At 44.3% G+C, this 24,658-nt stretch overlaps 1 protein-coding gene across 1 annotated transcript in view; it reads left to right on the top strand.

The window, feature by feature from the left end:
- The window catches only part of dtx1 (deltex 1, E3 ubiquitin ligase), a 36,080-nt gene extending 12,533 nt beyond the window's left edge, over positions 1 to 23,547 (top strand). The window contains exons 2-9 of the mRNA XM_070904444.1: positions 9,272 to 10,019; positions 17,353 to 17,414; positions 17,617 to 17,778; positions 19,942 to 20,003; positions 20,141 to 20,299; positions 20,922 to 21,083; positions 22,404 to 22,493; positions 23,169 to 23,547. Coding sequence (XP_070760545.1) covers positions 9,272 to 10,019; positions 17,353 to 17,414; positions 17,617 to 17,778; positions 19,942 to 20,003; positions 20,141 to 20,299; positions 20,922 to 21,083; positions 22,404 to 22,493; positions 23,169 to 23,393 — 1,670 coding nt within the window. The 3' untranslated portion in view covers positions 23,394 to 23,547. The remainder of the gene's footprint in view (positions 1 to 9,271; positions 10,020 to 17,352; positions 17,415 to 17,616; positions 17,779 to 19,941; positions 20,004 to 20,140; positions 20,300 to 20,921; positions 21,084 to 22,403; positions 22,494 to 23,168) is intronic.
- Positions 23,548 to 24,658: the final 1,111 nt, after the last annotated feature.

Raw genomic sequence — 24,658 nt, 5'->3', positions numbered from 1 at the left:
ATATATTTCTATCAATATAGTGTACTTTCCCCGTGTTGATATATATCACGATATGGCAAGAGTATATCCATAAATCACAGACTAAAAAAATGATCAGACTGAGGTACAACGATCTGTGTTCCATTGTTAGGTATTAATCTGCCAGGTATTCAAGATCAACAGTTTCATCGTCTAGCTTTGTGAAAAGGTTCCGCAAACGAAACAAAACTATGTTGTCTACTTGCAGAAGTAAAACAACCTTTTAAAAAAGATGGGAAATGTTTTATTTTTTTCATGCAGAATTAAAAAAACCTTTATTAATCTATCTGTTGCTCTGGAAGGTAAAAAACGTAACCTAAAATTGAAATATAGAAATTGAAAATGATGTCATGAAATGAAAACAATCGAAAGCCTGACATTACCTCTTCTCAGATAAGAGCTTTCCACATTTAAAATGAAATGTTTACAAAGTCTGAAGAATGGCAGCAGGAGTTACATGTCAGATTATTGTAGGGTGGCCAGTGATGTACTTTTTAATTTCATTTAATTTTTTAATGCAAATTGTTACACGTTACAGTCATCTGACTTTTTAATTTTCACCATCGAGAAGTACTTTTTTTTTTTTTTTTCATTTCGTTTTTTTTAATACCGTGTGCAGTATTACTTGGCAGCACTGTGTTCAAATTGGACTGTTGCCAGAGTAGAAAAGCTCTGTAGCACCCAGGCATAAGAAGTCATCAGTTGGCAGCTGTCAGGGATGGGAAGAAATGTTGTGATAAAATAAAAAGCCTCTGTAGTGCACGGGGGATAAGCAGGCAAAAATCCCAGAAAATTAGCAAATGTCATACCTCAGAAGGGAACGTTGAAACGTTGTCAAAAGCTGCATCGACCAAAGAAGCTGTCACTGTTTTCAGTGTTGTCAAGACTGTCTTTACTGGAAAAGCTAACATGGCGGGATTTATATTTGGTGTGTGAAAGTGACTCCTCTCTGCTAACAAGAAACCTGTTTTAATGTAACTCTGACACTGCTCCTTGGCAATGCTGACCTGTGTCATGTGTAGCCAAGGCTGCAGGTTTGTGTGTGTGTGCGCATGTGTGTGTGTGTGTGTGTGTGTGTGTGTTATATCCGTGCCTGGAGCTGTGCCTCCTACTCCCTTGCCCTAGCGACGGGACGGCACGGCGCTGACACGCTAACGAGGTTCCTGCTGGACGCGATGAGGCTGAAGTGGTGTGAAGTGGAAGCGATTGTGCGGTGAAACACACACACACACACACACACACACACACATGCGCCGCACCACTCACCGCTCAGGCACGCTCACCTCTCCAGCGTGTACCCCTTCTGGTGTCCACACATACGCAGTCGCATGCGCACGAACTGAGAGTCGTACACACACACACACACACACACACACACACACACACACACACACAGAGTGAGTCAGAGAGCATCCTTGGCAGAGCTGAAGCTCCTCAGCTGAGGACGGTCACGACATCCACAGAGTCAGAAGGTTGTTTCAGGGTCTGTTGCTTCACTGCAGCACAGGAGCTGGCAGGTGGACAGGACTGTAACTTCATTTTCTCGAGATTCTTTTATCCACTGTCTTTTTTGTGTTATCCCAGTAACTGCAAACACTGCACAAGTGCACGGGAACTGGCCAGCTCCCCGGGCCGGGGTGTGGGAGAGTTTGGAGAGTTGAAGGGGCTGAGGATGAGGACGGTTGCAGTGGGAGTTAAGCCACTTTTCTTCACCACTTTGTCTTGCTGGCAGCAAAACTGTATTAGTGGGGCCTGTTTTACTGCAGTGTTCACTTTCTAAGCTCAGGCAGAAGTGAGACATCCTCTTTTTTTATTGTTATTTGGCAGAGAACCTCCACTCATCACATGCCTCCTTCAGTATCTACTCCCTCCCTCCTTACTCACTCTCGTAGCGTTTCTTCTTCTTCTTTTTTCTCCCTCCTCCCCTTTGTCTGGCCCTTCTCCATCCCTCTATCTACCCCCTCCATCTTTATTCTCTTCTCGCCCACCTTTCCTCCATCCTTTCTCCCTTCCTTCCTTTCTCCCTCTGTCTTTTCCTCCTACCTTTTGTCCTTGCCTCTACCCCTGTCCACCTTTCCAGCCCTTTCTTTTTCTCCACCTTTCCTTCCTTTCCTACTCTCATGTCCTCTCCTTTCCTGTCTCCTCCATCAGTGTCTCCCTCCTTCTCCCCCCTGCCACCCAACCAGCGGCAGCTCCCCCGCTTTTGTTCATCCATCACTTGTGCCGACAAAGAGGACGAGGACGCTTAAGGGAATCCAAGTCGCTATTCACTACTGTAACTCATTATAAAGAACTGCATTCTGGGAAAACGAAAGTGTCATCTCAGTATAGAAAATGAGCTTTAATGTGTGATTTTGTGAGAGAGGAGCAGGGGAGCTGCGATATTGTAACATATAATGCTGTTAAACCAGCTTAATGCCAGACTGTCATCCTCATTATTCTGCTCTCTGATCTCTGGGTATTGGTTAATGGGCAGATAATGCTCTTAAAGATATCTCCGACTTTGATGTACAGGTATGACAACGCTTTTTGAGCTGGAGAGTTTTTACATCTAAAGCCTCATTGGTACATGGGTTTAAATGAAAAGTTTGCTTCTCATCATATTCGTGTACTCTGGTATCAGATCTCTTTGAGCCAGATGTTTTCTCTCAGTCTGTGATGCATTTTTAACCGCTCTGCAGTATTCTGTCTCTTCATCATCTCTAATAGCCGGCTCGGGTTTATTGTTTGTGAAGGCCTTTTTGGGAGATGAAAGTTCTTTTTTTCCAAGCTGTGCTCTGGGGTTTATGTGAAAACATCAAACGCGCTTCAATTATTTTATTTCCCCCATACTGTAGAATTTATTAGCATATTCATCATGTGTTCACTATTCATATGTAGGATATAATGAAGGCTGTATGATGATAATTCATGTTCTGTGCCAGCACTGATGCTGTGCTGCTTACAGCTCTGTAGGTCTTTTGTTTGAACAAAAGTTGATTAACTGTTAAATGAAATGAACTTCCACTGACACTGAAAAATTAGAAACTTGTGTGCCAAATCATGTTTTTGACAGAGGAGGGCTTAAACGGATGCTTGTATTTATGTGTATTATGAAATTTGGGAGGAGGTGCAGGTGGCTTTATGATACCTGGAAATTCTTCGACAAGACTCGGCAGGGATTCAGACTGAAAACAGCCCAGCGTTAAAACAACGCAGGGGGCTGCATTGGTGGAGGCGACTTGTTTAAGGTACCAGTGAAACGATGAAATCTAACCCAGGAAGTCCAGTTTGAGTAACAGTGTTTAAAGCCAAAACGCAGCATAACCGGTTTGTAATACTCACAAGCAGGATTTTACAACTCTGGAAAGTTATCATGGCAACAAGATTAACAGTAGAAATATAGTGTTCGTATTCCGAAGTAAGGGTTAGGAGTGTGCGCTTGCAGGTATTTGCTGGATGACGCTACTGTCGGTCTGAACGAGTCTACAGCCACACCAGCGACTCTGTGAGGCTGTACTTGGACACAGTGGTGTTTTGAGCTTATGTTATTAGCAGGTATAGTGTTTACCATGCTCACTATCTTAGTTTAGCCATAGAGCTGTGCTGCTAGTATGGCTAAGAATAGCATCTTTCAATGTGCATACGGGCACCTGGCTGTTGTTTTAAGACAGACTTGAAAGATTATTGATATAAAAGGTTTTCTGGTAAAGTCAAAGTGAGAGAAGGGTGGGAACAACGCTGTGGTGTAATGTGCCCTGTTGTTCAAATAACAAAAAGCCACTGAAAAGCGAATTGTGTTTCACACAAGCAACAAGCTGTGGTTGCATCTCTGTGGCTGGAACTCAAGCAGAAACTGACGTTCCCGTCTCTGCTGTAGTGAACATCTCCTTGTGTGGTTGCTGAGAGTTGTTGCAAATTAGTGAGTCTAGAAAGAATTTACCCTTAATTTCTGTTGTTTCACCTCATTTGTCGCTCCAAATGTACTGAAGATTACTAAATTGTACTGTTCTTGTACATTGTATGCATTGCAGTTGTCCTGGAAACAGACCTCATGTTATCTATGTTTGACTAGTTGTCTGTAAGACAAGGAAAGGTACACCATCAAACAAAAAAATGCAAAATACTGTATGCCCAGTGTGATTTACTATTGCACTGCCATAAAGTTGGGGCACTTATAAGAGATAGATTTAACAAAGAATTGTCAAAATCGAAGGAGCAGAGCTTGAGTTATCCTGACTTTTAGTTGGTCAAGCTCTTCTATAAATGAAACGATTAAATGGAAAAAATCACGGACATTAATGATTTGTTGCAGCCCCAAGTTTAAAGGGGTTTTCGTCACTCCTCAAACACCAATATCAGTGTTATCTGTTTTGATAGTAACACACAGCGTCTCCTCTCTGTCAGAGGTCTGCCTGTTTTCCAGCAGAGACCATAGATTAGCAAGCTTTAAATACCTCTCAGGCAGCATTGAGCCGTATGATGCTGGACCTGTTACTGGCCTCTCTGCTTCTGTAGTTAAAAGGAAAAATGCAGCACTATGTTTTAATAGGCTCAACGCAGCCCCGGGGAAATTGATGAGGCTTGTCAATTATAAGGATATATTATAGAGCTTGATCCGGGCGCTTCTCGCCTGCCTCTCCTCCCACAGCAGCAGCGCGAGGAAGAGCGTTAACTATAAGGTGATGTGGGCCCTAATTCAATGGCACAGATTTCTACTCTCTGTCCAAGAGCTGAGCGTTGTGTGAGAGCAGGATGGGGTCCAGTGAGTGACAGAGTGGAAAATGTGAAGAATGGCTCAGCGAGACAGTGTTGGTGAGGAGCCAGGAGAGGACGGTGGAGAGCGAGGGGGAAAGCTGGCGTCAGCAGCAGATGAGATGAGCGAATGGAGGAGGAGTTGACTCTGTTGGCGCTGTGCTCAGGGAAAGGAGTAGTAGGAGCGTTCACATACGGGCTGCCCCCCCCCCACCCCGTCCTCCTTTCACTACTCCCACCCCCAGGGACAGCTTCCATGACAACAAGACCTTCCCTTAGTGTTTCTGTGACAACAAAGCCTGAATCGGATGCATTTTGCAGCCGCTGCTCAGGTATAACCTGTGGTAACCCGTTAGGTGCATGTCATCGACAGTTTCCATTAAGGGCATTTTCATCACACACAGAGGAGTGTGAGAGGAACACACACATCAATAACCTCGGTGACAGATTTAGATCGGATTTACTGCTTACTGCGTCGAGTGAAGCAGGTCTACTCCCTAGATGAGCTCTAGCTAGAGAGAGAAGTGGATTTGGTCTCTCAATGTCAAAGCCACAAGTTCACGCTTTCACTTCTTTTTTTCTTATCAGTTATTTGATTATTTAAATGCAGCATAGATAATAATAATCATGTTTCGTGTGTAACAAAAAACGCATTATTTTTGAACAAGTCTGGAGTTCCGCTTTGAAGTTAAATTACATTTTCAGTATATCTTTAATAAAATACAATATGTGCGGTAATTGCATTGGTTAACAGTTCTGATCAAAGCATCCACCAAAATGAACTACAAAGCATCACTTTGCCCAAATGCTATCTTTCCCGGCAGCAGGCCTCTGAGGGCACTCGAGGATGTTGCAATTTAATGTTGCATGTCCTTCCATTTAAAAGAGCGATTCAGACAGGCCTTCCTTCACTTCCAGAGGAAAACAAAGCTATCAACGATGGAGACTGGCATGGCGTCATATGGTGAACAGACTGCAGGAAGTTCCCCCCCCAGCTAAGATGTGAGAGGGCAGCCAAGCTCACCCTGAACCCACCTGGCCCTGTGTGACAGTGGGGTTAGAGTCCTACTGCGAGGCCTGACGTGACCATACATCACACAGCTACAGCTCATCCGAGAGGAGCCACACTGGTGTCGGGCAAGGACAGCTGGAGGATACCGTGGGAGGGAGGACAAGGGAAGCGAGGGGAGGGCAGGAAAGATGCCTGCAAAAGGCACACAGGGTCAGACAGGAAGTGGCCACTTTTGCTTAGTTTCCTGTTAGGAAGCACATGACGGGTCACATTGAGAACATCAACAACTTGGGCCCGGCTTTTTGGCAGATGCAGGTATAAATACTGCGGAATGGGAGGCATTGAGCAGAGCTTCAGGCTGTATGTTTTGAATAAAACTTCCCACATGAGGCCCCAGGCTCTTTCCTCTCAAAGTCCCTGATCAGCAACCTGTGCAGTCCCTGCATAAGAATGCAAATATTTACAGAGTAATTCTGCTTCGTTAGAACGTGGGTCTTATTTTTAGAGTTCTGATGATGATGATGATTTCAATTGGTAACAATAGTGTTGTACTTACAAAGTTAACTGCCGAGATGTTGGAATGCAGCAACATTTGTAAAAATAAAAATAAATAAATAAAAAAAAGTCAAACGGCACGAAACAAGCGGTCAGGTCATCATATAGGTTTTAAAGAAACACCCAAGTTACACTTAGAAAACAAAGCAGAAAAATACAATTATTGCCAATACTTTCAAGAAAATAATTTGACATTTTGGAAATTAATTTGGAGATTGTTAGCTTAGCTTAGCATAAAGATTGGAAACAAGCAGAAACAGCTAGCTTGGCTTTAGAAATAGTCCACCTGCCAGCACCTCTAAAACTTACTTAACATTTTAGTTCAATGATATAAAACTGATAGAAACTACTTGACAACAACTTTTTTTTCTTTCCCAAGATATATGACTGTATATATATATGATTATGAGTTGTGTATCACATGAAACTGAGTATGGATCAGAGCTTGTTCAAATATGTGACAGCGTTTAAGCTCGGTCCGTCATAGCCTCAGTTTGTGCCTCTCATGTATCACCATTACATTACAGAGAAAAGCATCAGATTTTCAGAAAAATGAATATTTGTCGATGTTTGAAAAACATTACAAATCTTTTTTTATTGTGCGGCAGATGTATTTTTTTCATCCAGATTGTTAGACGGGTGTTTGTGGATTCTGAAAATACCTTCAGACCAACAGTAAGTCTTGTTGAACAAGCTTCTTGGTTTTTCAAAGATTGTCTGGTATTTATTTTTCGGAAAGTCGGACACTTAGCTCTGTGACTCGAATGTAATAGTAATACTTGAGAGTCACAAACTGGCCTGCGAAAGCTCGGCCCTCACCTCACTTTAACTACACTGAAGACATCTGACTGCCAAACACCCATCCCTCCGAGGCCAGTGGACTGTTTATAGAAAATCTTTCAACTGAGCACATGTTGTGCATCAGAGTCCATCAGAGCTCTCGTGAACAATTTCCAGTACTAATAGGCTTTCACAGAGAAAAGAGAGATACTGTTTATCTCCCCTCACAAAAGTTGAGATGTTTAAATTGATGGCTGGGAATAAAACATCTCCACATGTTCAAATATTTATGAAGTTTGTGTTAAACTTACCACTGAGCAAGACTGTGCAGAGCTGTGCCCCTATTGATCGTGGCTAGAAACACGCAGCCATGCTGGAAGTGTCGAGCCTAATGCGTCCCTCAGGAGCCACAGTGATAAAGGGTCCAGATGTGTGGCTCACCACCACAGGGCCTTCCACCGCTACGCTAAAAGATTACAGGAAAAATGACTGACTTTCAGGAAATCTATGAGTGTTTTATTTTGAAATTCGTTTAGGGAAATCATTATTTTCATTTTTGTCCTCAGAGAAAATATAAGAAATCAAGCAAGCAGGCTGTGAGCAGGCACGGATGCAACTGGCAGAGAAAGTTGTGCATGGCTGACTGACTGAAGACGTGAGAGACACAGGCAGCTGGCTCACTGAGCAGTCATCTGTGTGTGTGTGTGTGTGTGTGTGTGTGTGTGTGTGTGTGTGTGTGTGTGTGTGTGGTTCTCAGCCGCTCCAAATGAAATTAGCCGCCAAGCCGAGTCCTTTAGCAGCAGTCTGCAGCAGAGACTCAAGGTCGGACTTGCTGATTCTGCTGATGCATTTTATTCTCCGGAGCCAGCACCAGGCTGCCGGACGAGGGGTTACTGCTGCCCACCAACCCCTCTACTCATTCCCACATTCATTCATCCACTGCACACACTCCCATCTCTCCATTATCACCCTGGTCCTCCCTGGCAGGGGAGTGTGCATTTACCCGTTAAATTAGGTGGGGGAAGGAGGGGGTGACGGTGTCCGCCGGAGTGCCTGGATACCCTTGCTGATGTGCAGCGGGGAGATGGATAGGCTAAGGTGTCCTGATTTCCCATGCGACTACAGTAATTGTGTTATAATGGAGGTGGGAGCTGAGTGGCCATCAGCAAGAGGGACAGAGGTACAAAGCCACAAGGCCTTGTGTCCCTCTCCTTCCTGTCGCCATACAGAACAGTAGAAGAAAGAGACAGCAGGGGATTGTGGGTATGATGTCTGTGTTCCTGAAAGGCCATGCATGCAGCTCGATACGCAGTCAGAGCTTCTTGAGCTGAGGGATTATACTAGCGTGTGCACCCTAGCTTGTTGCAATTAATGTTTCACTCCTGATCCACTGACTCTACAGTTTGCAACCATATTCCCTCAGGCAGGTAGTGAAGTGTTTCACCTCACCTCCAGCTGCTGGTCAAGTTGCTGCCTCAACACTTGTTAGCTCACTTAATGAGCTTGAAACTGAATCAACATTGAAACTGCATCTTGCCTCGGGCCAATGTCACCAGTGATTCGTCTATTGATGCTTTTTCCTGTTTATTTATCAATTGCACAATTATTTACTTCATTTTCAAATATAATGACACATTTTCATCACAAGTTAATGTCATGAAAGGGTGAAAAGCATTTGCAAAGCTGCAAAATATCCAGACGATGTGCGGCTCTGCTGGCACAGTGTGTATACATCTCTGCCTGGAATCCTACCTGACAAACTGGAGGTGTGGGGTTTGAAAGATTCCGGTATTTGGGAAGTCTAATGAAAGACGCTATCCGGTTGCATTATGGGAAATGTAGGATTTTTTTTGGAGTTTGACCCATATTAGAGATTAAAAGTCCATCCAACTTTATTAAGTGACATACTAAATTGCTTGAGTACAAGTAATGGCTGAAACATTTAAACAGCTTTCAAAATAAGAACCATCATTAGTGATCCTTTTTCTCAGTAATTTGAGTGCTCACCTAGACATGCACAGTAGCTGTCCTTAACAAATGGTTTTCACCCATAAATACAATTGAAAAGCTAACTTGAGGCACACAAGTGGATTTAGTCATGTACATGCTGTGCTGACAGAACCAGAGTGGTTGTCTTCATGTTCCTTCTCTCCTCTGTCCTTTTGCTTTTAGGCACCATGAGACCAGTGCAGAGGAACTTCTACGAGCCGTCGTCCGCCCCGGGGAAAGGTGTGGTGTGGGAGTGGGAGAACGACAACGGCTCGTGGACGCCGTACGACATGGAGATCTGTGTGACCATCCAGAACGCCTACGAGAAGCAGCACCCCTGGCTTGACCTGACCTCTCTGGGCTTCTGCTACCTCATCGACTTCAACAGCATGTGTCAGACCAACAGGCAGAGCCAGCGCAAACGACGCCTGCGGAGACGGATGGACCTGGCTTACCCGCTCATCATGGGTTCCATCCCCAAGTCGCAGTCCTGGCCTGTGGGAGCCAGCTCTGGCCAGCCCTGTTCCTGCCAGCAGTGCATCCTGGTCAACAGCACGAGAGCCGCCTCTAATGCTATTCTGGCCTCTCAGCGGCGCAAGCTCTACGGAGGGACAGCGGGCAACCCGGGTGTTACAGGAACCCTCACTGTAGTGCGGCAGAGCAACACCTTTGCTGGAACCTCCCTCTGGTCTCAGACATCCACCTCCTCCGCCCCCAACAACAATAACATAAGTGTGGGAGGTGGGCAAGCCAAAGCTGAACAGGTGCAGTTGCCACTGTCCACTGCCAACTTCCCCTGTTCCCCCGTGATGCCATCTCTTTCATCCGCCCATGGCCACCACGCTCTCACCATCAACGGACAGAACAACCTGAACCGGCCGGGCACCCAGCGCATTTCCATGGGCACTGCCAGAGGAGCCATCCCACCAGGGTAATGATGTGTGCAAACAATCATGCATTCCCCTTATTTTCTCATTTGGATTTTCCGGAGTCTGCAGTAGCCTGTTACTTGTTATAGTACGGGCATAATGCTCGGATTCGCTTGAATTTACAGTTTAGCTCAGGCAATGGGAGGATATAAAAAGCAAAGAGACCATCTCCATTTCTGCTTGTCTGCTTCACAAAGCTTCAGCCTGCATGTGTCTGGTGTATTGTCCTCTGTCGTTTTCCGTCTTTCTCTACCTCTCTCTCTGCTGACTACTCTCGTTAACATGTTGATCAATGGATCTGCGGAAAAAGCTGATCCCTGATTCTAGTTTGCCCGACTTAACTGAGGAAGAACCCTTCTCTCTCATGTGTGCTTGCTATGGTTACTGCTCCATAATGAGCTTATGTTGGCCCCAGCAGGCGTGAAATACGGCAGCTCCTCTAGATCATTCTGTTGCTTCTGCTTTGAACTAATTTGTTACTATCACACTACGCTGTGTCATGGGATGTGAAAACGTCTGACGTCGTATGTAAAATACCTGGATTTGTGTGTGTGTGTGTGTTACCGTGTCTTTGTTTTATGCTGTGTGTGTGTGTCTGTGTTTGTGTGTGTATGCACGGTCAGACATGTGAAGCAGGCCCTGGTGTAGCTGTGGAAACCTATTTGCCATGGAGGCAGAGCTCCACTGGGGAAGAATGAATAATGGATCAAGGAAAAATGGGAGCTTCAGCAGAGCGCTCTGACCTCTGAGCGATTCAGCGAAAGGAGCCGAGGATGAGAAGTGTGTCTAGCGTTGTAACCGATTCTTCAGTCCCCTATCCTGCTTTCTTTTACTAAAATAAACCCTCTCCTGATCTAATTTGATTCCATTTTGTTCTCCCTGCTCATGGGGAGAGACACACTTACTGCATGTTTGAATAATACCGTCCTTCACCCAGGCACACATGCTTTCTCTTTCTGTGGCCTAATTCTGTGTCACCGAAAGGAAAGGTATAGGGTTTTTGCTCATCATAGCAGGCCATGACCTTGTTTCGTACAGCGAGCAGGTGGGAAATGATGTGTCTCTGTGCAAAGCTATATGTGATAGAAAAAAACCAGCATAGGATGACCTGCTCGGGGACGTTTACCTCCTGTATTTTAAGATTTCAGTGAAAGCTCGGGTGCGCGTGGAGTTGTAGATGGAATGTGACTTTTTCACCTCGCAGCACAAAGGGTTTTTTTGCGGAGACGAGAGAGCGAGAGCGAGAGGGAGGAAGAGACTTGGTGAGGTGGAGCGCGTCAGTTCCCAGGCGAGTGGCTCGACACACAGGATGAGTGTGGTTAACATACACACAGCAGGACATGAGAGCTCACAAACACGCACACACACACACACACACACACACACATTGAAATGTGAACTACCTCGTAAATACCCACAAGCGTGATACAGACAGATAACAGAGGAACCCACACAGAATGTAAAACATCAGATCTGTTTTTCACACACCCACACCCTAATATAACTGGTGTTGGGTGCAAGGAAAGTATTTGGCACGCTGTGGCTTATTTACACGAGTTTATGTTTCTGCTTTACATACACAAACAACAAACAATGCTCTATTTGATGACAAGAGTATTTCAAAAGAATACTCTCGCAAATGATTGATTTCATCTTTGCGTAAGCTAACACAGCACAGTATGTGATTTTATGGCCCGTGTGTCATTGTTGGTGAAGTCTGCAGTTCAAATATTGACCTTTTTATTGTCTCGAGAAACCAGTGGCTGTGGGCTACAAATGGGGGGGGGGGGGGTGGGGTGGTTGCTTCATGCGTCTGTCTTACATGCACAAATATTAGAAGTGGCACCATCTGCTGGTTTGTGTAAACACATCAGTTTATCTTCTTACTGGGTTGAAACGGCCCACTATATCGCCACCTGCCTTTACATGTTACCTGCTATAAACTGAAGACCTGTGGTCACATGTACAGTGACGACAGATAGGGGGGGGTCGAAAGGAGTGCTACCAGGTTACATAGTGTTTAACTAGAATAAAGTGCTATAAAATACAGTACATGTAAATATTCTCAAGTATTCCACCTTGTGACATAATATGGTAAAATTAAATCAAATGTGAACCACAGTCTCTCGACAAGATGCCTTGTCATGATATGATTACATGGAGAGGTGAGAAGTGATAATATTGAATTATCTGTCTGTTTTAAAAGATAAAGAGACATATTTTGAGGTGGATTGAATAGTGGAAGAATCTCTCTTGGGATTGTCAGTCAAACCACTTCCTCTTGTGCACTTTAAGCACACTGGTATTTTAACTGAGTTACGTACAATAAATACAGACAGCAATAAAAGAAGACAGAATTACTGTATAGTATTGTTTTCTCTGCAAAGAAGAAGAAGTTAGCACGTGCATGCTGCTGTTGGCTGTGTTTGCCAGCAACACTCTCCTGGTGTTAAGACTGCTCGTCCTCGAGTTTTGTGTGTCGAGTGCAGAGATCATTATCCCTCAGTGGGCTGCTGCACCGCTCTGCTCGGGCGCTTGCCATAAGATTAAAACTAATATTGAAATTAATGAAAAAATCATGAGAGCTCATCTGGACTAAACTGATGCAATTTGGAAATTCTTGTCATTATTGCTTATTCTCAGGACATTTTTAGGTGCATTGTAAAGCACATTACCCACGTTGTAGCACCCCCCCCCCCTACTCCACCCCCATGTAGCAGGGGGTAGGGCTTGCCTCTGCCTCCCGCTATCCACATCAATATGCAATTAAGCACTCCTAGAGTCCTCTCCCTGCAACCCCCCTCTCACTGTCTTTATGGTGCATAATAAACAGATGAGGAGATATTAGTCCTCTGTCAGCACTTTCCTAACTAGGCCTAATGTGGTCTCTCTATTTGGGGAATCACATCGCTCTCAGTCTGATTAAGTCCTCAAGTCAGGCTGGAGATTCCCTCAGGAAAGGAAGGATGATACTGAGCAGGAGACAGAAGAGGGACAGCGACCCTCGTGCCCTGACCTGACAGGGGCCATAATTAATGTGGTGTTAATGGGTTAGGTATGTGGGGGCTGGATGTATCACTTAATTGCATTGGTTATAGGTCAGAAATGACAGCATTAGACGTGAAAAATGCCACCATAGGAAATTCCTCAGCCGTATTTTTGAAAGACACACTACTGTTCTCTCTAACAAAGGTCCGGGTGCAGTCAGGTTTCGACTTTTTTATGCAGAGAAGATGGACAGAGGGGAGTGAAGAAGTGAACACAGGTCAGGAGGAAGAGGAATATTGGAGTTGGCAGGGCGAAAGAAATGCAGAGGTGACGAGGTTCAGTCCGGTTCACGGAATGCGCCTTGTCAAAACTTGAGTGCTGGAACAGCAGTGTTGTGGCGGAGAGGCGAAAGGTCTGCTCTTGTTCACACTGATGATGAGGTATAATTGCTTGTAAGACCTGAGCACGAGCCAACGCAAACTATTGTTCGGGGTCATTGGATACTCTGCATTGATTGTTTTATCATCGAAAATTACAGATTGGTAATATCAATGGACTTGGCTCCGAGATTTTTCATAACGTTGATGATGGTGTTTTTAGACAAACGTGATGCCAGAGAGGCAAGAAAGGGAAGAGTTAAAGCCAGAGTTAAACCCTTGAAGTCATCCAGCTTTAGGGATTGTCAGCAGAGTGTGAGGAGGTGGCATGTGTCTTAAACCCCAGCGCTTAAGGCGCAGCCAGGACAGACAGGGTCAGTGCCTCCAGAGGTGCACATTTCTATAAAAAAACAAGTCAAGAGAAAAGAGCTCAGCAGCGTGCAGAATGGGATGGAGGGTGGCAGCTGCACACAGGCTACAGGTTGGTCGGCTGGTTAAGGGTGCAGCCTTGCGGAAGAGCCGTTTCTGCAGCGCACAGATAGGTAATCACAAGCCTTACAGAAATAATGAGATACAATGCAATGGGATATTGTTTGCAAGATGTGGATCTATCTGTCTCTGTAAAAATAAACCATAAACACAGTGCAGATGAGCGTGTTAGCTTGTTTCTTTCAGTCTGGCAGATAATGATCATCAGTTGCTGCTGCTGTTTTTTTGGTGGTTGTAGAATCACACAGTGTGCAGCTGTTTCATCAACGTTGCGTATTTATTATGCAACATGCTGTCCGTCTGATAGTGAGGCCTTTGCTAGAATTGGAAAGCAATAAAGATGAAAAGCATTCCTAATTAATGTTACGTTATGGATCCTTGACAGACCCTCTGTACGCTTATAGAGAGTGTGTCATTTGTGCGAAACGTGCAGACGGCACACAACAAGATGGTGTTAAGGGCTCTCATGGTGTGCTGTCCCATTTCCTCTCCTAAAGAAAATGATTTGTTTGATCGCAGCGCTCTCTGTGAACAACCTAAATTATACATGCACTCATAAAGGGAGGCATCTTGTTTTGATTAGATTTAGGCCCGAGTGCATGTTTAAATGCTCCCACTGGGCGACACCTAATTTGTTTATCACATTCTGCTTTGGCCGATCACTTTTTACTTTTGATATTCATGTTTGAGAAGGTGTTTGTCACTTCCATTTTTACTTCATTTTCCAGGCAGACAGAATAACCTGCCATCCTCTGACTCGACCTGGTGCTTTCGCTGAGTGATGGGCAGCTGGGCGCCGCGAAGTATCGACTGGTTAGTTTTTGTTACAAGCGCCGACTGCAAGCAGCCGGGTTCACCCATGAGTTCCTCCGCGGTTGAAGGTGTGAAATCATTCACTGTGGTTTTTGCTCCAAACCTTCAAATCCTGCAGCCAAAGTCAAACCTGTCATGATTTCACACCTCTGAATTCAACATCCTGACGCAAGGTGTTTATCAGACCTGCACATCAATTTACTTTTATTCATTTTGACTCACATCTGTCTCGCACTCAACAGGAGTCAGCTGATCCTGGTCTCTGGTCCGTTGGTGTGCATCTGAGTCCCTACCGGTGATGCGGTAGGACACATCGGCCTCAGCCAGGCCTCGCGTCCCTTTTTGTTATTGAACTGAGCTTATTGAAGGGTTTCCCCTGGCAGAGGAACAGAGGCTCTCGCTAATATCAAAGCAGTCTCTTGATGCGGATTCGTGAAACGGCTGGGAGCTGCGGGGCCAAAGACCTCAGTCGCTTCATGGTCAAAGAGCGGAGAGAATCAGAAGTATATGTGCAATAGTGTGTGAGTTTGTGTGTGTGGTTGATAAACTGAGATACCTATCAAGGGACTCATTTCATGTGACTTTTATGTAGATCTTTAATCCTGGGGATAGGTCGTTGCCCTCGTTCCACTTTAAGTAAATGCTACTACAGGCTCCATAGTTTTGATTATCAAGTTTTTGCTTTGGGGTCACATTATCTTATGCATGGGTATCGTTTTGTAACTTGCAGAGACAGATGCATTTAATCTGCTTACGAAATGTGGTCAGAATGTGTCAAAGACCAATTCCAAGTGGTTTAGTCCACTATACATTTGACCGCTAGTGGCGCTCGGGAGCAATCTTTTGATGGGCACGTCTCTGTTTTGCTTGTATGCTTTACACGAGCACACGACAGTGGCATGATGCACATTGCTCAGAACTGCATAGGACAGTAATGCAAATGTGTGGTGCAGAATGAACTGCGCATACAACTACTATAGCTAGCTAACACTGTCTGTGGTTTTTTTTTTTTTTTTTTCATATTTTGATCTTAAAATATTAATAACTTATGCTAATAGGGATACATTTCATGTTTTTAAATCATTCTTGGGCCTTGAACCATCTCACCGTGCCAGCTTGGTGTTAACCTCCAAGAATAAGCATGTCTACCAGATGAAAGGGACAACAACGGCTTCATAACAGCCCTCAGTTTCACGCAGTTCCACAGGTTGACAGTAGGTAGTTGGTACGGTGTGCCATAAAGCAGTGCACCGATAGAAGAGATGTAAACAATGTAGGTTTCAAGACATTCAAAAAATCAGCTTTGCTAATGTTTTATGAGGCAGAAAATGCATTTAACATATTTGTTTTAAACCTGCATTTACCACTGTAAACACAACACTGGCACATTATCACCTTATAAAACTGATATGGCGGGACAGTTAGCAAACAGTTGCTTATTTACACACCCAGCAGACACAGAGCAGCATTAGCATTCATTTAGAGTCGTGTTTCAGAACACCTGGTGAATGTAAGTCCAGTTTGTTTAGCTGCTAAACGCGCCGCCACATTCACCAGCAAGCCGCTAACTTTGTCTGTCTGCTGTTTGGTGGCCAGTAGGTAGTGCACAGAGCTTTATTAGAACTCATCGTTTAAAACAGCAACCGCAATCCAACCCAAAGACACTGGGAATGATTTGCTGAGAGCAACACACAGAATGCACTCACACACATAGTGGCTTTAATCTGTGTGCTCAAGATGCAAGAAATGACCAGGTGTAAAGATTTGATTTAATGCTCTGGGGTTGTTTAACTGTTTCACATCCAAATCACATCTGGCGTGATTTTCTTGTTGCTTCTTTGCTGAATTTGAAACAAGATATTGATTGCAATTGCAGTTTTAATGAACCCCATCATCAAATGACTTTTAACTTAGTTTGATTGTTGTTACTTGGCTCGTCACACTGAGGCTTGCTTTAACCCGAGGAAAGGAAACTTGTTTTGTGGCCCTCGCTGTGGGACGCTGGTAGAATTGAGGCTCCGGCCCTCTGAAAAAAGACTCACTGACTTGTATGCTCATATTAATGCCCCAAGTGCTTTTGTCCGCTCTGCTCCACAGATCTTGAAGAGTGCGCAAGTCAACTGTCTTTGTCATCTGTGTCTGCCACGAACTCCAGCCTCTCCAAATGTCATCCTGAATCAGGCTCTGCTGCAGTGCTTTGTACATGAGTCAAGCTGTCTCATCCCATTGCAGTTGTCTCTGTCTCTGTGGTGAAGCACATGTGACATTTTAACTTTCAGTGTGAGTGTTTTTTCATGGCATTCAGAGCAGAACGAGCTGTTGTTCTCAGTTTTCTCAGCTGGGGCGTAAACAGCAGTGGTGCACAATCAGGACAATTTACTGTTCGCTGTAGAGGTCACAGTGCCATTTAATGAATAATGTGAATGTAAGTGAAAAATACAGAGTTTGTTTTACCAAAAGAAAAAGAGTGGACATGAGACAAGAGTGGAAGCATGCCTAGATGAGTAATAATCAGTGCTTTCTGTAGACCTCTGTGTCTTCAAGTGGCCACTAGAGGTGGTACTGTGACCCTGAATGAATGTATGGTGGGAGTAAGTCACTTTCTGTGGCCATGAGGTACTTTAAAAGCACCAGTCCATAAAGAACTGTTTTTTCCTTCCTCTTGCAGGGTTCCTGCCCTCCCAGTAAAGAACCTGACTGGATCTGGACCAGTGCACCCGGCACTAGCAGGTTAGAAAACGTTCATCTTCTTAGAAAACAGCTAAAACAAGTGCTTTTTGTGGTCAAAGTTAGATGTGTTGTTGATCTTGAAAGACATTCACAATCAGTGCTTTTTCCACTCTTCTCTGTGTGTGTGTGTGTGTGTGTGTGTGTGTGTGTGTGTGTGTGTGTGTGTGTGTGTGTGTGTGTGTGTGCTGTACATATGCATCAGGTATGACTGGTATCCTGATGTGCGCTGCAGGTCTGCCGGTTTGCCTGACTCGGGCCCCCAAGCCCATACTGCACCCACCTCCCATCAACAAGAGCGACATGAAGCCTGTGTCAGGGATCAACGGCATGCGCCGCAAAACCAAGAAAAAGCACCTGAGGAGAGGTAAGATGGAGGGAATGGAAAAGAGGAGAAGAGAGGAGGAAATGGTAGGAAAACAAAGAAGTGGAAATGCTACCATTGTATTTCTGTAGTGAATTTGAAATGCTCTCAGGAGAGGAATAGACCAACCACTGATAGTCAGCAGACTTTCTCTGTCCTGCCAAGCTTCGCAGGATGTTTCCGTATCAGCTGTCTGTAAGTCTGTTGTTTATCGAGCAAACAAAACCAAAGCTGTTTTTTGTTGTGATCAAGGGGCCATAATTGTTCTTTAAACGCCTCCAATTTAAGGTCCATAAAGGTGTAACAATAAACCTAACCTCACCCAAGGTCGCTGGTGATTAGTTAGGAAAGTGTTCGTGTACCTTTTCAACATAAAATGTAATGATGATTGCTAGTTCAGATTTATGAGCAAGGGCAGTGAAAGTGTTTTTGTAACACTTTTGTAGATGTTTCGCTACATGCAGATTGACAGAGGCAGTAGTAAAGAAAGTAATTAACATGGGACTGTTGTGCTGGGCTGGTTTGAGAAGGAATCTGGCGTTTGGTTGGGCGGCTTTGGGCTTGAATAAGTGCTGGTCGATGGAAGCCGTGGAACCTGCCGGCCTCCTAAGGGAGTCTTTGTCCTAATTGATCAGTGAGGCTGATTGGTTTCTATCCCTGCACCGTGATTGTCCTCTTCAACCCTTCAGAGTTCTACGTTACTTAGTGGTGTGGAGACGACGCAACAACATATTTTATGAGTCCCACAGTTTCCTATAATTTACCAGGAAGGAACTGATACGTGACTGTAAATTTATAAGACGGTTGCTGCAAAGGTTTATGGTATATAATTTGGTATTAATTATTGAGAAAATGGAGACAGTGTTCAGTTGGTACACTTGCAATTCCAGTCAATTGCTAGTGTAAGCTAGAGCCTCTCTATAGGCACACATACCATACAACATACTGTATATGAAGAATGCAATTTCTAATGATAAATGAACAATGAATACACATTTAGGGGTTAAATGGAGCCGTTCTGTCAAGGCAAGTCATCTAAAAATCAATCAGTCTGTTAGGCTTTATCATCACTTAGGCACATCACTTTGAGCTAAATGCTAACGTCAGCATGCTAACATGACAGACCGGCATTGCCGTCCCCAAAGCCATGCCGCTAGCATGGCCAAACTAGAACTTTGTCTCTATTTTTCCCCAATAATTAGTGCCAAATTATATAGTTCTCTCCAGGAAATTTTCTTGGAAACTATTTGGAAATGATGGACCTGTTACCAGTGACGCTTGCATATTGAGGAACGAGGCAGCAGCCGAATGTGCAACCTGTATGTGCTGTCTGCAGACAGAGCGTGAACTGGGAGATTCTGGAGGGCTGTGAGGGGAATGGAGACGTGGTTTTTCTAGTGCAGGGAGATTTGGGTTTATCCCGCTCTGCTTTCTAAACAGAAAAAGGTCAGAGAGGCTTTTGATCCGGCTAATGAAGCTGTCAAATAGCAATAGCGTAAAATGCATAATTGAGTCTCTTCTGTCTTTCTCCTCCTTTTTTTTCCTCCCTGTTTCCTCTCCTCCCTGTCTTCATAGCGCTCGGCCTCATCTGTCTTCCCGACCCTTTATACCTTCGCATTTATTTTGCTCAGTCTGTCTCGTTCCACTGAACCCCCCCCCCCCCCCTCTGTTCGCTGGCTGTCCCTCAAATGAACAAACAAAGGCTCGGGGGGGAAAAGAGGTTGCCTGTAAGCGTATTAGGGGTGTAAGCTGTGGGTGTGCTCTCAGCCATGCTAGCCTGGTTGCACACAGGGATTATCAGAGAATGCAGGGATGGGCGGTTGCTATGTGCCAGTTTGAAGGTGACCTCCTCTTCAACATCACAGACATGTATACTCTATTCACATGCACACTCACTTTTTTCTTTTTTTCTTTTTTTTTTTTAAAGGAAAAAGTGGGGCTGCTGTCATGCCCAGGCCAGTGTGGCTGCTGAAACTGATGAGAGTTTGTCATCCATCAAGTTCTAGCAGTTATTCTCTTGTGTTCAACTGACAAGCAAATGCCATCCAGTGGTCCATCTCGCCTTTTTTTTCATATTTACTTGTGGCGTGTGGGCGTAAGTAAGTGGAAAGTTTGGTTTTTCTTTGATGGTCATCTCATCCCTCTTATGTTTTATTCTATGACAAGGGAAAAACCCAGAGGATGTGGTGCGAAGATACACTGAGAAGATTAAAGTGGTGCCAGACGAGGTAAGAAAAAGCCACAAAAAAGTGCACACGCAGAGGACTTAAAACGTTTTGATGTCCTAACCAAGTGTTGGTTAGGAGTCTCATAAACACACAGTCATGTAGAATGGCAGCTGAAGTATTTTGGTCGCCTATTCCAGGACTGTACCATCTGCATGGAGAGGCTGGTCATGTCATCGGGCTATGAAGGCGTCCTGCAGCACAAAGGCATCAAGCCAGAGCTGGTGGGCAAACTTGGCAAGTGTGGGCACATGTACCATCTGCTGTGCCTGGTGGCCATGTACAACAATGGCAATAAGGTGGGTAAAAGCTTGTGAGCCAGACGTTGTTATGATGTCACTCTGGGCTCAAATTATACACTCTCGTCTTACAGCTTGACTGGATTGCATGGCACTGGCAGATGATCAGGCTTCAATATTGTTGTACCCAGATGGGGATCTTATATAGTCTTATCCGATCAGGCATATCAGTCTTGACAGCACAATACTTTGTAAAATCATTATAAATTCTGCTCAGTTCAGTTTACTTGCATGAAATACAAATGTCCTGCTTGCTAATGCAGATTAATGTGCAGCCATCGTTTTACATTAACAGCAATAGTTGGTCTAATGATATCAAACCAATGTATCAATTACTACTAAAAGGCCAGATCACAAAATAGCAAAAACCCTAACCCAAAAAATTAAATTTTTGGGATGAAAAACCAAAACAATGACCTGAAAATTGACAAAACGCTCCATAGATCAGAGGGGAACTGCAGAGTTCATCACTATGAGCGAACCCTTTTACACAGTCATTTGACTCATCGTTGGTATGAAAATATTGATTAAAACTATCTGCATGGCTAGAGGCTACTAGAGGTAAAGTGACATGTCAATATCATCTTATTATGTCATTGTATTTATCGTTTCCTCGAACCAGGATGGCAGTCTTCAGTGTCCAACATGCAAAACCATCTATGGGGAGAAAACAGGCACCCAGCCTCCTGGGAAGATGGAGTACCACGTCATCCCCCACTGCCTGCCCGGCTACCCAGACTCCAAGACTATCCGCATCGTCTATGACATTCCTGCTGGGATCCAGGTCAGAAACCGTATCACTTCTCTAAATCCACCATGCCGCTTTTGTGCTCTGATCCACTGTCTTTCCTCTGTAAATCCGTGCCCTTTCTGCAACTGCTGCTTATCCGCTTAAGTTTGACGGCCGGTTGTTCGTGCAGGAAGCTGAGGTGTTGTGACGGTGAAGTCACTTCTTAGGGATCCTGCAGTGGTCCTGGGCAAAGATAGACTCTTCGTTATGATAGGACCATGACTAATGATTATCTTCATCATCTATTCATTTGCACGTTGTTTGAGTAATTCCTTCATCATTTAGTACAATACATATATATAAAACCGAGCTTAATCCAATGAAGGTCATTTTAAATTGACATCACATTTGCAGTGGAGAGGACCGCATGTTTTCCAGCCTGGGTTTGGGTTGGTGAGATGAAAAGGTTGCGTATTTCATCCTGACTGCTGAGAGGAGCTTTAATAGAGTCAATAAACTGACCTTTTTCCACCAGAGGAGCAGACTTAGTGTCCCGGGGGACGTAGAATACGGGGGGGGGGGTCATATGACCACTCAGGTCAGCACAGCAGCATTATTATTCTCTCTTTCTCCTCTCACTCCTCTTTAATGGACTTAATGGACAACCGCAGAATAATATTAAGTAGTATTAGACTTACAATCACAAATGAATGAGAATTATCACAGGAAGTTGTGTTGGGGAAATGGCTGAAAAGATCATTTACAGCTGAAATCTATATAACCAAAAGACAATATGTATGACTGTACATGCATAAATTGAGTATTTTTCTGCTGCTTTGCACTCAGATTGGTTTGTTGGTCCGTCTCATTGGGCAACATGTATTTCCCAGTGAGGAAAGAGGGGAAGACAGTCAATGCAAAAAATTTGACATTTTAATCTGCCCAATTAGTGTGCAGAAGAGGCAGAGGCAGAAAAACACACAAAAAGGCTTGGAATGGCAGCTACTTGTTTGCAACACAAATTAAACTTCACTGGAAATAAAGAAAAGGAGGAAATTATGTGACAAATTTGACAAGGCAACTGTAACTATATTGTGTTTCCTTCATCAATAAGGGTGGGGGGCAATCTGGTGAGAGTGCAGTTATCAAAAATAGAGTTGTTGTCAAATAAATAAATAAAATATGATATTTAAAGAGATAATTGGGTATTTACAGTAGAATGTCTCTCTGATGATTTGTACAAAGGGCCATTGTAAGCAGCACGAACATTAAAGCTCGTCCTGTGGGTGCTGTTGGCATTTCCTACACAATTAAGTTGCAGTTGGAAGAAAAGGAGTTGTAAATGTTTGTTTTTGTTCTTGACATTTTCAACAGACCAATGAGCACCCCAACCCCGGGAAGAAGTTCAGTGCAAGAGGGTTCCCTCGACACTGCTACCTCCCTGACAATGAGAAGGGCAGGAAGGTAAGATATGACACCAAGAAAACGATGGTCTAACGCTTAAAGCTCAACTGCCATTGAAACCATGCTGGAGTTCATTAGACCTTAACATCATTATCATGATGAGCTTGTAATCAAACCTGTCCGTCCGAAGGAATCCACTGATAAGTTTCAGGAGCATGTTTTTATTTGTCGGCTCTCCTTTATGATCACACATGAATTATTGTTTTGGACATCTCTGTTTTGCCAAAAGCTCTGGGAGCATCAAATCGTAAATAATTTGTCATATAATATTGCTACTAATATTCGGCCAATTTGCTACATGCAGTTGTCTACTAAAACAGAATTGTGGTGCCCAGTATTACTGTATTGCTTTGTAAATATTTCACTCAGATTAAAACAGCTATTTAGTTTCTCTAACCAAAGTGAATTTGGTTAATTAAATCTCAGTTTTGGGATGAGTCAACTTCAGCTCAGCTGGTTCCCTGAGTAGCATGAGTGAGATGTGTCACCAGTGAGACATCAAAACAAAATTTTATGAAAGAGGACTAACATTCTTGTGAATTTCTACCTACATTACTCACCAAGATGTGCTTTTGCTTTAAATGAGACCCACTCGTGCTGCATGTGGTTTGTTACTTCCTTCTTGCTGCAGAGGGATGATAACTTCCTTCCCCCCCCCCTCTTCTGTCTCTCCAGGTCCTGAAGCTGCTGATCATGGCCTGGGACCGACGCCTAATCTTCACCATCGGCACGTCCAGCACCACGGGCGAGTCGGACACGGTAGTGTGGAACGAGATTCATCACAAGACAGAATTCGGCTCCAACCTGACCGGCCACGGCTACCCCGACCCCAACTACCTGGACAACGTCCTGACAGAGCTGTCGGCCCAGGGGGTCGGCGAGGACAACCTGAAGGACTGATGGCCAGCTGAGCTGGTACACAGGAACACAACCCACCATGCCCCGCCGGCTCCCAGAGAATAGGGACTCTGCATGACGGGCCAACATGCAGCTGACAACTCTTTACTCCCCACAAACAACGATACCCTGCAGAAGTGGTGGCACAAGAGCAACAGAAGCAAAATAAATGACGTGGTTATGATCAATGTTTTGGTTTGTATAACCTAAGATTTCCCCCCTGCTGTCTCTTGATCCGTGCCTCGAGCATGTTGTGTTTATGCCAAATTTTTCTCAGAGGGTTGAAGAATGTAAAGACAAGGTGAGATTTCTGTCTTGATGTTGGTAGCTGCTGGTTAAATTGTATTTAGATTCAAACTGAAGCTGTTACTCTGCTCTTAGAGGAAAATGATGAGGGGCCAAACTATACAAAGGCATATTTGTAAATGCTGAACTCCAGAATGCATGGCCCAGACTAACGCTGCATAATGAATGTCGGGCGAATACCTTCAATAGGATGAGGTGTCGATACATCAGTTGTTGCTTGATATTGTGAAGAGACATTTTAAGAGAATTTCAGCATTCTGAATTAATCCAAATGAATTGATTTTTTGCTTCCCCTTTTTTCTCTAAAAACGAATTATTGTCCTGTAAAAAGTGGTGAAACATAATTTGTGATTTGAAGGAGAGGATTTTGGTGATGTGCACTGGGCATCTGTGACATTTTCCACTTCTGATACCTCAGGTCAGTTGTTCTGTAAAATGAAAGTGTGTGTCCCGTAGTGCATGAAGTAGGTTCCAGAGAGCTAAAGGTTATGAAATATTAGTGCTTGGTAATAAACGTGCGTTGTCAGGTTAACCTTGTGGACTGTCGATGAGAGGGGACTTGAAATAGATGAGACAAGCATCTTACCAGTCACTTTGATGCTTGTTACGAGGCGTTGTGACTTGAAAGGCTTGAAAGTGGGATTTGCCGCACTCCCAAGGTTAAACTCATTTGTTTTGTTGACACACTGATGACGCTGACCTCTCTGAATATAAAGCCTGCATTATTTTTCTCCCCGTTGGAGCAAACCCCGGCGATCCATCATGCTGACCACACATGAGGGGCGAGTGCGTGACTGTGTGCTCTGAAGCATTAATACGCTGGCTTTGAGTCCTTGAGGAGAAAAGCCCAACACGCTCCTCACAGATGGACGTTCCTCTTTCAAACACCAACAGTTTTCCCTTGGAGATGCATTTCGGGGCGGCGCTCCTGCTCGCCTGCGATCTACAAGTCTCATGTGAGC

This window comes from Enoplosus armatus, chromosome 4, assembly GCF_043641665.1.
Source record: "Enoplosus armatus isolate fEnoArm2 chromosome 4, fEnoArm2.hap1, whole genome shotgun sequence".
Lineage (NCBI taxonomy): Eukaryota > Metazoa > Chordata > Actinopteri > Centrarchiformes > Enoplosidae > Enoplosus > Enoplosus armatus.
This window is presented reverse-complemented; position numbering and strand designations above follow the sequence as displayed.